General features: G+C 40.1%; 1 protein-coding gene and 1 long non-coding RNA gene across 4 annotated transcripts in view; one reads left to right on the top strand and one right to left on the bottom strand.

Annotated features, from left to right (window-relative positions):
- Window positions 1–208: 208 nt before the first annotated feature.
- Window positions 209–3249, bottom strand: LOC110533835 (uncharacterized). 2 transcript variants are annotated; one of them, XR_016483698.1, is made up of 2 exons: window positions 3105–3249; window positions 209–2917 (listed from the first exon to the last, which is right to left on the bottom strand). It is a non-coding gene; the product is annotated as an uncharacterized LOC110533835 (long non-coding RNA). The 2 variants fall into 2 exon arrangements; XR_016483697.1 differs by having other exon boundaries at window positions 209–2760; window positions 3105–3245.
- Window positions 3250–7458: 4209 nt separating this feature from the next.
- arhgap20b (Rho GTPase activating protein 20b) overlaps window positions 7459–13330 on the top strand; it is a 47870-nt gene continuing 41998 nt past the window's right edge. Inside the window, exon 1 of one of the 2 annotated variants that reach the window (XM_021618374.3) lies at window positions 7459–7973. In XM_021618374.3, coding sequence (XP_021474049.3) covers window positions 7945–7973 — 29 coding nt within the window. In that variant the 5' untranslated portion in view covers window positions 7459–7944. The remainder of the gene's footprint in view (window positions 7974–13330) is intronic. The other variant, XM_021618373.3, reaches the window with a different exon arrangement.

Here is a 13330-nt window from a genome sequence, read left to right as displayed (position 1 = left end):
ATTCCCCCTCTCTCAAGCACAAAAGTCCTCAAGCACAAAACCCTGCCTTTGAACCGGAGAACACTTCCCTGATGCCTGAGAAAGACAGGACAAATCCCAACTCTGTCACCAGTGTAACAGTAGAGAGTAAGAGCTGTAACAGGGACTCAAATTGAGAGCTGTAACAGGGACTTCTTGATGCTATATGTGTGAAGGAATTCTCCAGTGACAACGAAAATATTTTTATTTTAACTAGGCAAGTCAGTTAAGAACAAATTCTTATTTTCAATGACAGCCTAGGAACAGTGCGTTAACTGCCTGTTCAGGGGCAGAATGACAGATTTGTACCTTGTCAGCTCAGGGGGTTTGAACTTGCAACCTTCCGGTTACTACTCCAACGCTCTAACCAGGCGGCAGGCTACCCTGCCGCCCAGATAGGAACATATGAACAAGTTGAGATTCTAGGTCCTTGGTATTTTGGTAGGGTAAGACAGTTGTAGGTTACTAATCTTAATAAGGTCTTTATAAGTCAAAGCCTACTCTACAAAATCTAAATATATTTCATTATTTATAATTACAGAAAAATACAGACTGTGGCTTTAAAGACTGCACAGAAATGATGCACTTAAAAACAACTAACAGTCATAAACAGGTATAGCCCATATGTGACATTTTCTATTTAGCTGAGGTAATTTACCAGAATAAAAGGAGTGTTGAGTAGAGTAATCATTAAATCAGCAACTGACAAATTAATAATAAACAAACATGTGACAGAATGCATCTGCTTCTTTATCACAATGTGGCAAGCAACACTATTCCCATTAAAGTGAAATGATGACAATGACTGAATAAGCTATAATGAGTAAAGTCTTGGTTGTTGAATTTTGTGACTCAGTCCCATATTTGTTTTTGTTACATGTTTTGTCCTCTCATACAGCAGTAGTAAAGCCCTAGTTCACATAGGAGTCCTCAGAACAGCCTCAATTAGTCGGGGAATGGACTTTACAAGGTGTTGAAAGCGTTCCACAAGTTGGCATGATGTCCTTTGGGTGGTGGACCATTCTTGATACACATGGGAAACTGTTGGGTGTGAAAAACCCAGCAACATTACAGTTCTTGACATAATCCGGTGAGCCTGGAATCTACTACCATACCCTGCTCAAAGACACTTACATTTGTCTTGCCCATTCACCCTATGAATGGCACACATACACAATCCAAGTCTCAATTGTCTCAAGGCTTAAAAATCCTTTGTCAACCTGTTTCCTCCCCTTCATCTACACTGATTGAAGTGGATGTAAAAATTCACATCAATAGGGGATCATAGCATTCACCTGGATTCACTTGCATAATGTTTTGTACACCCAGTGTACAGTGTAGTGATACTGGGTTGTTTTGGTACCATGTCGGTAGATTACAATGATATTCAGTGTTGATGACAAATGATAATGATGGATGATAGATAGCTCCATGTACTGTAGGGATTACTATTTTTTATGTGTTATCTGCATTTTGTATATTCCATCTGGGACCACGTTGGAAACAAGTTAATTTTGCTTTAATGTGTTATCCCCTGGGTTGCATCTTTTTTCAAAATAAATCAGTCAATCGATCCATATTTATTGACTGCCGTTGCTATGCAGTATGTGAGTCAAACACTGCTATCTAATCACAAGATAGTACAGACATCCGCTCTTACTCAAGCGCATGTGGCTTTGTGAGCACAGGAAGGCATGTGGGTCTGACAGATAAAGGGTGGTATTTTACAGAAATATCCAAAGGCAGGTTATTGAACATAATAATAGGCCTTGTAAAAGCATAGATTGCAAGATAAATAATAATTTGGTGCGTGCTTATATTTGTCCTATTTCACACGTTAATAAGCATGTGTGAATTGTAAATGTGCATATACCATCTCTCCCTGAAACACCCTCAGAGTGTTGTCACAGCCAAGGTCTGCCATTATCAAAAGCAACCCTGGAGCATTTAGGGTTAAGTGCCTTGCTCAAGGGCACGTCGACAGATTTTTCACCTCGTTGGCTCAGGTCTAAGGCTCAAATCGCTAGGAAACCTGCCGCCCTATAAATAAGTTATATATCTCCAACTGCTCTATATCTCCCTTAATTTAAAGCAACATTTTGTTCAATATTAGAAGAAACTCTCCTTTAATTTCTTCCATGATAACCAATTTGTGCTGAGCATTGTAGAACAATGTGTCATCGCTCACCATACCAGTCTGTCACCCAGTGATTACTTGACATCGGTAGTGGGTCAGTCACCCTTATGTACTTAATTTAGGCCTACCAAAAGTGCTTAGAAACCTGATGAAAAGTTACCTATAGAAATGCAATCTCTATTCCATTTCTATGTATTTGTCTATACACATCGTCTTTACATATGCTAGGGACCTAAAGTTTACCCAGTACAGTATTTAATACAGGGACACACACATTTGTTACACAGTGTACCAAGTGTCATCATACAAACTTACACAAATACATGAGACATTAGTGACAGTGCAGGATCATGTACACTATCACAGTACATTTTCACACAATCAAATGTTTTGCCTGAGAAAGTCTAACGGGGTAACAGTGAAAGTCACTTGAAGGTTTATGAAGTGATCTTCTTTGAAGTCAGTCTGGTGGGAGATGCTCAGCAGACAAGTGACCCCTCACTTGGGGTATTTGACAAACTGACACCCTGTCATACTGAGTGTCCAACTCAGCTTGTCAAATACACTAAGTGGGGGGCCTTCTCTCACAGTTGCAGACGACGAGCCTGTAGTAAGGAAATAATGGACATTTGTGTAATGTTTAAACATTCAAATACTCCCTGACCAAACATTTACCTCCAGGCTCCAGGCTCCAGGTGATGTTTTGTCCTTTTTAGTTTTGGTGTACTTGACTGTAACCAGTGGAGTATCCAGGACCTCCCACTATCAAATGTTTGTTTAGGGTAGATAACATTTTTTGTGAAACCACAAATCCAATAGAAACAATAACCAAAGAGCCATTACATTTGGAAATATCAATACATTATACTATATAATGTATTCCAAAGTTGTACATATTTGTTATGTCAATTGAATGAAACAAAAACCATGAAACAATATCATGTCATACCTTTGTGACCGGACCTCTAGTTGAAAAGGTGGATGTTTAGTGCATGCCCCAATGATTTCTTCGTCGAGTTCTCTCCTTTGACCAAACAGGGACAGAGACGCTGATGATACTGTGCATCTGACAGCAAGTCTGATCGTTAATAACTAAGCCTTGACACAAAGAGGAAGCTAAAATGAGGAAGATAGCGGCAAGGCTAGCTAGCAGGAAATATCTGAAACCAAAGTGACAACATGTCATGGTTGTGAAATGCTTCAGTTGGCAGTTTGAAATTTAGTTAAGGCCAATTGCATAGTTTGACAAAGTATTCCATTATTTCAGTCACTTTGTCAATTCAGTTTCAGAGATCCATGCATATAGTGTGGAAAGCAAATTATCTCTTGATGAAAGTAAAAGCACACGGTTTATGTTTTTCATTCTCCTGTGTTCACAGTTCAGTCCACAGCTATTGTGACAAACAATAGATTGCTTATTTGTTTGCAGTCATTGAAGTACTATTTGTCAGTGCAATGCAATAACATTACAGGGACTCAATACCCTGGTGATAGTGTGGGTCGTGTTTGTGTCAATCAATATGTCAGATTCAACACAACACAAGTAATTTTCTTGGTACTTAATTATACTAAACACAAATATGAACACAACACGTAAGGTGTTGGTCCCATGTTTCATGAGCTGAAATTAAAGATCCCAGAAATGCTCCATACATTCAAGAAGCTTATTTCTCTCAAATTGTGTACAAAAATGTGTTTACATCCCCGTTAGTGAGCATTTCTCCTTTGCCAAGATAATCCCTCCACCTGACCTGGCATATCAAGAAGTTGATTGAACAGTGTGATCATTACACAGGTGCACCTTGTGCTGGGGAAAATAAAAGGCCACTCTAAAATGAGTTTTGCCACACAACACAATGCCACAGATGTCTTGAGGGAGCGTGCAATTGGCATGCTAACTGCAGGAATGTTAATTTCTCTACCATAAGCTGCCCCCAACGTGTTTTTAGAGAATTTGGCAGTACGCCCAACCGGCCTCACATCCGCAGGCCACATGTAACCACGGCAGCCCAGGACCTCCACGTGTGGCTTATTCACCTGTGGGATCATCTGAGGCAAGCCACCCAGACAGCTGATGAAACTGAGGAGTATTTCTCTGTAATAAGGCCTTTTGCACGGAAAAACAGATTCTGATCGGCTGGGCCTGGCTCCAAAGTGGGTGAGCCTGCCCTCCAAAGCTCAACCATGTCTGCGCCCCTGCCCAGTCATGGGAAAAAATCATCACAGTTGTTGCATGTTTCGTTTTATATTATTTGTGTTCAGTATACCGTATAGCAAGCCATGGCCACATGACTCGCTGTCTGTAGGAGTGAATGGGGTGGTGTACATAAGGAACTGGCCGCACCATGACATTCATGCAAGTAATATAATATACACTGAACAAAAATATAAGCACAACATGCAACATTTTAAAAGATTTGATTGAGTTACAGTTCATATAAGGAAGTCAGTCAATTGAAATACATTCAATAGGCTCTAATCTATGGATTTCACATGACTGGGAATACAGATATGCATCTGTTGTTCACAGATACCTTTAGGGGCGTGGTTCAGAAAACCAGTCCGTAACTGGTGTGACCACCATTGACTAAAGGGTCTGAATTTTATATTTAACCTTTATTTAACTAGGCAAGTCAATTAAGGACACATTTTTATTGACAATGACGGCCAACACCTGCCAAATCCGGACGATGCTGGGCCAATTGTGCGCCGTCCTATGGGACTCCCAATCACAGCCGGTTGTGATACAGCCTGGATTCAAACCAAGGTGTCTGCAGTCGCACCTCTAGCACTGCGATGCAGTGCCTTAGACTGCTGCGCCACTCGGGAGCCCCCTGAATACTTATGTACATGTAATATTTCAGATTTTATTTTTAATACATTTGCAAAAAAAGTCTAAAAACCTGTTTGTGCTTTGTAATTATGGGTTATTGTGTGTATTTTCTAAATCCATTTTAGAATAAAGGTGTAATGTAACAAAATGTGAAAATTACTTTCCGAATGCACTGTATATTGAACCATAGAAGGTCAAAATAGCTATAGAATTACCCTGCTTATTATCCTGGTGATTTTTTAAATCAATGATACCACAATCATACAACTGTCAAAATGAATGTGTAGTCAGGTACAGGTTAGCAGCTTCCACTGTGTTCATCTTTCAGTTGCCTGATTTTTAACTTATATAATTCCCTTATTTGAGGCGATACTACGAAATGGCAAAAATGAATGGCCAATGTTTTAAGCAGCTTCATCCATGACAACTGAACATTTGTAGGTTTTAATGTGTCAGAGACACATAAATAAACTCACAGCTTCATTTCACAGGGTGTGTGAGTGCGAACAGTCAGTTAACATCTAAAAGAAAAAACACTTCCTCAGAACATTCACTTCCCTCTCTTAAAACACTGTTTGGTTGAAGTAAATACTTAAAGGACAACGCCTCCACTTTTAACATTTGGGTTGTTATAAAGTATTTAGCGATGTCCTACACCATTTTAGTGTAATTTTTGGATTTCATGTCTATTGACTGCTTAGTGATGAGCAAAACCAGAAATTACTTCTCTGTGACATTTTCAAATAGAATCCCTGAGATGACTAGCAAGAAATTTGGACAGTCATTTACAGCTAACTATATAACCCGTCTGTAGTTTTCTGATCAACTCCCTGCTATATGTTTCTCTGGTTGTCTTTGTCTAATAACATCTGTAAATATTTTTAAACCCATGATATTTATAGTCAGCTTGCTCCAATATTTTTCTGTTGTTCAAGGCTCAAACTACCATGACTCCATTCGGCAAAACCACTCCCACCAGGGTTGCAGCTCCGGCAGCAATTGTGTCCTTTCCCAAATAGCCTATATTGTCATATTGAATTACTTGCAAATATCATGCTTTTTATTAGTTCCAATAGGCCTTCAATGTTGTTGGATGGTTGCTTGGACAGTCGCTAAGGCTGTATTTGTCTGGTATCATGAAAACACTTTATTTCAGATGCAGCAGGTTTAGCTAGCTAGCAATGCTAACGTGAGCACCAAAGCCAATTAAATAGGCTACTACAGGACTATTTTGCTAGCACAGACTGGAATATCTTACTGGATTCTTCCGATGGCATTTTCGGAGTACACCACATCAGTCACTGGCTTTATCAATAAGTGCATCGAGGACGTCCCCCCCACTGTGACTGTACATAAATACCCCAACCAGAAGCCATGGATTACAGACAACATTCGCACTGAGCTAAAGGGTAGAGCTACCGCTTTCAAGGAGCGGGACTCTAACCCGGAAGCTTATAAGAAATTTCATTATGCCCTTTGACAAATCATCAAACAGGCAATGCATCAATACAGGACTAAGATCGAATCGTACTACACCGGCTCCGACACTCGTCGGATATGGCAGGGCTTGCAAACTATTATAGACTACAAAGGGAAGCACAGCCGAGAGCTGCCCAGTGACGAGCCTACCAGATGAGCTAAATGACTTCTGTGCTCGCTTCAAGGCAAATAACACTGAAACAAGAATGAGAGCATCAGCTGTTCCGGACGACTGTGTGATCACGCTCTCCACAGCCGATGTGAGTAAGACCTTTAAAAAGGTCAACAGTCACAAGGCCGCTGGGCCAGACAGATTACCAGGACGTGTACTTTTTTTATTTATTTTATTTATTTATTTCACCTTTATTTAACCAGGTAGGCTAGTTGAGAACAAGTTCTCATTTGCAACTGCGACCTGGCCAAGATAAAGCGTAGCAATTCGACACATACAATAACAAAGAGTTACACATGGAATAAACAAAACATACAGTCAATAATACATAATAAAGATGTGTTTTGAAAATGAATCTCTTATTGGTTAGAGATGATAAAGTCACGGATTACTTTGTTTTGTACAACCACCCTCATTTTGACGTCACCACCACAAGCAACTTCAACAATGGCAGTCTGAGACTGAAATATATAAAGAACATAGAGCAGTGGAAGAATTCAGTTTGAGTCATCAGGCAATATCAATATACCCTCTCTCATTAGTACACAGAACACAGAATTGTATTCCAGCAAATTCACTAACTGATTCTCATCAGCTGTAACACGTGAAATTTCATGTGAAATTTGGTTTTTCTGTCAGGGATACCAAGCTACAATACATTTTCTATATTTCAATTGATGCATTGATGAAGGTCAAATGTAGGCCTAACGTTAGTACAATCACACGTCGTTTATGTGCCAACCAACCTTAATGGACTGTACTAGTGTAACACCATAAGCTGTACCTGTTGCATTAGGAACTTGAATCCTTTCCAACCTCAGTCAGACCACAGGAAGAGGTTGAGAGCACTGTGCAGCCTCAACTCACCACAACTCCCTCCTTAGTGCCCCCTGGGTGAAGGCTGGATAATAAAGTGTAACCCGAGAAGGTCCTCCTGACCGACTGTCTGCCCCATCCTCAGTGTGCTGCACACTGGCTACTGTGTGAGGAGACTGGGATGGGATATCCTTATTTAGTCAGTGAGGTGGAAAGAGGGAGGCCCAGCTCAGAAAGAAGTGAGATTTGGGAAAGGGCAGGAAAAGGGTGCCTCTTACGGTACCACTCTAAAGGGCTCTCAGTACAAGCAAATTATTTTGTCAAACAAAGTGTGACTATGATTTTTTGCTACCTTTAAAAACGTTCCTCTGTAGTGAACGGCAGCATCGAAGTGCACCGGGACATTACACTGACTGCGTTTGTGACCTGCTGGGCTTAAAAAGATGACCCCTCAACAAAGCATTGGCTCCCACTCCAAAGTAAACTGCAATGAGTCAAGGATTCCAGAGAAGGAGAAGGTAAGTTCTTCTTACTTAATTTTCTTTCACGTTCTACATTAGGTACTGTGCAATCTCAAATCATTGTTTGTGTGTGTGTATGTGTGTTAGGATGCACGTACATCGTCAAAGTTATTTGTCAAAGAGTTGATTCATGTTTAGAATGTAGAAGAATGTTTTGTATTAATTTCTGTAAACCAAGCTGAAAGCTGTATCAGGCTTTTATATAACATGTCCTACAATGTAGATGTACAGTGCCTTCACACCCCTTGACTTTTTACACATTTTGTGTTATTACAGCCTGAATTTAAAATGTATTCAATTGAGATTTTGTGTCACTGGCCTACACACAATACCCCAAAATGTGAAAGTGGAATTATATTTTTAGAAATGTTTACAAATGAATTAAAAATGTAAAGCTGAAATGTCTTGAGTCAATGAGTATTCAAGCCCTTTGTTATGGCAAGTCTAAGTTCAGGTGTAAAAATCAGCTTAACAAGTCACATAATAAGTAGCATGGACTCACTCCGTGTGCAATGACAGTGTTTAACTAATTTCTGTACTCCACACATACAATTATTTGTAAGGTCCCTCAGTTGAGCAGTGAATTTCAAACACAGATTCAACCACAAAGACCAGGGAGGTTTTCCAATGCTACGCAAAGAAAGTCAGCTATTGGTAGATGGGTAAAAAAAATAAAAGCTGACATTGACTATTCCACTTTGGATGGTGTACCTCTACACCTAGTCACTACAAAGATAGAGGTGTCCTTCCTAACTCAGTTGCCGGAGAAGAAGGAAACCTCTCAGGGTCTTCACCATGAAAGAGTTTAATGGCTGTGATAGGAGAAAAACGGAAGATGGATCAACAACATTGTAGTTACTCCGCAATACTAAACTATTTTTTTTTTTTTATATTCCAGAACACGCATCCTGTTTGCAATAAGGCATTAAAGTAAAACTGCAAAAAATGTGGCAAAGAAATTAATTTATGTCCTGAATACAAAGCGTTATGTTTGGGGAAAATCCAACACAACATCACTAAGTACCACTCTTCATATTTTCAAGCATGGTGGTGTCTGCATCATGTTATGGGTATGCATGTCATCGGCAAGAACTAGGGAGTGTTTTTTTAGGATAAAAATCAACTGAAAAGAACTAAGAACAGGCAAACTCCTAGAAGAAAACCTGGTTCAGTCTGCTTTCCACCAGACACTGGGAGACAAAGTTACCTTTCAGCAGGACAATAACCTAAAACACAAGGCCAGATATACACTGGAGTTGGTTACCAAGATGACATTGAATGTTCCTGAGTGGCCTAGTTACAGACTTAAATCAGCTTGAAAATCTATGGCAAGACTTGAAAATGGCTGTCTAGCAATGATCAACAACCAACTTGACAGAGCTTGAAGAATTTTTCAAAGAATAATGGGCAAATATTTTACAATCCAGGTGTGCAAAGCTCAGAGACTTACCCATAAATACTCACAGCTGCAATCACTGCCAAAGGTGATGCAAACATGTATTGACTCACGGGTGTGAATACTTATGTAAATCAGATATTCTGTATTTACATTTCCATAAATTTGCTAAAATTTCATCAACAACAAAAAAATCACGTTCTCATTATGGGGTATTGTGTGTAGATGGGTGAGAAATATCAATTTAATCCATTTTGAATTCAGGCTGTAACACAACAAAATGTGGAATAAGTCAAGGGGTATGAACACTTCCTGAAAGAACCATATCAACAATGGCAGTCTCAATGTATTATCCTCACTTATTTAACATGTTAATGGATTTGTATGTGGTAAGATTTTTAATTGTGAAACAAACAATAAATATTTTTTTTTTAAAACAGAACTTGAGCGTGCATAACTCTTCACCACCCCCAAAGTCAATACTTTGTAGAGACACCTTTTGCAGCAATTACAACTGCAAGTCTCTTGGGGTATGTCTCTATAAGCTTGGCACATCTAGCCACTGGGATTTTTGCCCATTCTTCAAGGCGAAACTGCTCCAGCTCCTTCAAGTTGGATGGGTTCTGCTGGTGTACAGCAATCTTTAAGTCATACCACAGATTCTCAGTTGGATTGAGGTATGGGGTTTGACTAGGCCATTCCAAGACATTTCAATGTTTCCCCTTAAACCACTCAAGTGTTGCTTTAACAGTATGCTTAGGGTCATTGTCCTGCTGGAACATGAACCTCCGTCCCATTCTAAAATTTCTGGAAGATTGAAACAGGTTTCCCTCATCATACCTTCAATTCTGACCAGTTTCCCAGTCTCTGCCGTTGAAAAACATCCCCATAGCATGATACTGCCACCACCATGCTTCACTATGGGGATGGTGTGCTCGGGATGATGAGAGGTGTTGGGTTTGGGCCAGACATAGCGTTTTCCTTGATGGCCAAAAAGCTACATTTTAGTCTCATCTGACCAGAGTACCTGCTTCCATATGTTTGGGGAGTCTCCCATATGCCTTTTGGCGAACACCAAACGTGTTTGCTTATTTTATCTTTAAGCAATGGCTTTTTTCTGTCCACTCTTCCGTAAAGCCCAGCTCTGTGGAGTTTATGGCTTAAAGTGGTCCTATGGACGGATACTCCAATCTCCGCTGTGGAGCTTCGCAGCTCCTTCAGAGTTATCTTTGGTCTCTTTGTTGCCTCTCTGATTAATGCCCTCCTTGCCTGGACCGTGGGTTTTGGTGGTCGGCCCTCTCTTGGCAGGTTTGTTGTGGTGCCATTTTCTTTCCATTTTTTAATAACGGATTTAATGGTGTTCTGTGGGATGTTCAAAGTTTCTGATATTTTTTTTATAACCCAACCCTGATCTGTACTTCTCCACAACTTTGTCCCTGGCCTGTTCGGAAAGCTCCTTGGTCTTCATGGTGCCGTTTGCTTGGTGGTGCCCCTTACTGGTGTTGCAGACTCTGGGGCCTTTCAGAACAAGTGTACATATACTGGAGATCATGTGATACTTAGATTGCACACAGGTGGACTTTATTGAACTCATTTTGTGACTTCTGAAGGTTATTGGTTGCACCAGATCTTATTCATGTTCAAAGGGGGCGAATACATACGCACGCACCACTTTTCCGTTTTTTATTATGTATAATCTTTTTGAAACAAGCTATTTTTTGCAATTCACTTCACCAATTTGGACTTTTGTGCATGTCCATTACATTGAAATCCAAGAACAAATCCATTTAAATTACAGGTTGTAATGCAACAAAATAGGAAAACACCATTCAGAAAATATTAATATATATTTTTCTCACATTTACACAGGTATTCAGACGCTTTATTATGCGACTCGAAATTGAGCTTAGGTGCATACTGTTTCCATTGATCATCCTTGAGATGTATCTACAACTTGATTGGAGTCCACCTGTGGTATATTCAATTGATTGGTCATGACTTGGAAAGGCACCAACCTGTCTATATAAAGGTCCCACAGTTGACAATGCATGTCAGAGCTAAACCAAGACATGAGGTCAAAGTAATTGTCCGTAGAGCACCGAGACGACAGTATTGTGTCACAGATCTGGGGAAGGGTACCAAAACATTTCTGCAGCATTGAAGGTTCCTTCATCATTCTTAAATGTAAGAAGTTTGGAGTCTTACTAGAGCTGGCCGCTCGACCAAACTGAGCAATCAGGGGAGAAGGGCCTTGGTCAGGGAGGTGACCAAGAATCCGATGGTCACTCTGACAGCTCCAGAGTTCCTCTGTGGAGATGGGAGAACCTTTCAGAATGATAACCATCTCTGCAGCACTCCACCAATCATTCCTTTATGGTAGAGTGGCCAGACGGAAGCCACTCCTCAGTAAAAGGCCCGCTTGAGGTTTGCCAAAAGGCACCTAAAGGACTCTCAGACCATGAGAAACAATATTCTCTGGTCTGATGAAACCAAGATTCAACTCTTTGCCCTGAATGCCAAGCATCACGTCTGGAGGAAACCTGGCACCATACCTACTGTAAAGCATGGTGGTGGAAGCATCATGCTTTGGGGATGCTTTTCATCGTCAGGGACTGGGAGACTAATCAGAATTGAGGGAAAGATGAACGGAGCAAACTACAGAGAGATCATTGATGAAAACCTGCCCTAGAGTGCTCGGGACCTCAGACAGGGGCAATGACCCTAAGCACACAGCCAAGACAACGCAGGAGTGGCTTCGGGACAAGTTTCTGAATGTTCTTGAGTGGCCCAGCCAGAGCCCGGACTTGAACCCGTTCTAACATCTCTGGAGAGACCTGAAAACAGCTGTGCACTCTCCATCCAAACTGACAGAAGTTGAGAGGATCTGCAGAGAAGAATGGGAGAAACTCCCCAAATACACAGGTGCCAAGCTTGTAGCGTCATACCCAAGAAGACTCAAGACTGTAATCGCTGCCAAAGGTGTGTTAACAAAGTACACAGTAAAGGGTCTGAATACCTATGTAAATTAAATATTTAAATGTTTTTTTTATTTTTTATACATTTGCAATAAATTATAAAAACCTTTTTTTGCTTTGTCATTATGAGGTATTGTGTGTAGACTGATGAGAAAACAAATGTATTTGATCAATTTTAGAATTAGGCTGTAATGTAACAAAATGTGGAAAAAGTAAAGTGGTCTGAATACTTTCCCGAATGCACTGTATATATAAAAGGTTGGAGAAGAAACTATGAAAACCCTACACAAACTTACCCAATGAATTCTTCTATGTAACAATCCATGTGCACTTATACTGCATAATAGCTGGATTGTAAAGTAGGAAAGGTTTAAATTGCACATGGTAATCATGCAGATGGATGAACCAACAGAGGAAACTTTCATTTAAGAATAGAACCACTTTCATTTAAGAATAGAAAAAGAAAATGAAGGTGAATAAATCAAATGTAAATAGATTTGCAATACCATAGAAAATACTTGCACAGCACTTAACACAATATCTCAACCACACAGATTCAATATTGAGGAGTTTAGAACCTCCCTGCAGCATTGTGTAGCTCTACCCCAAAGGCTAATAATACTGATATGGTGGAGAGGGCTTCCTTCACCCCACAGCTGCTTAGCAGAGGCAGGAAACAGATGCAACTATACCACATTCTGCTTTCCATCACTTATGTAAAAAACATGTTAATTTTTTTATTTATGCAGTGCTGCAATTATATTGTATTGTATTTTATGAGATGCAGTAGCCTACATGGATGATGAGAAAAATATATGACTAACCATGTACCGAGTAGGCCTACAGATATCAATTCCTGGTACTAACTATTTTACAAGAGCTCAACCCAGTGGGCAAAATTGGTTGAAAAGACATCAGGCTTACCATGACTGCTGGACTTCACTACAAATTCCATCAGTACGATGTCTCATGCATAGATTTTC

Source organism: Oncorhynchus mykiss, chromosome 10, assembly GCF_057628025.1.
Source record: "Oncorhynchus mykiss isolate SJ-2025 chromosome 10, ASM5762802v1, whole genome shotgun sequence".
In the NCBI taxonomy this organism is placed as follows: Eukaryota; Metazoa; Chordata; class Actinopteri; order Salmoniformes; family Salmonidae; genus Oncorhynchus; species Oncorhynchus mykiss.
The sequence above is the reverse complement of the archived record's forward strand: the minus strand, read 5'-3'. Positions and strand labels throughout refer to the sequence as shown.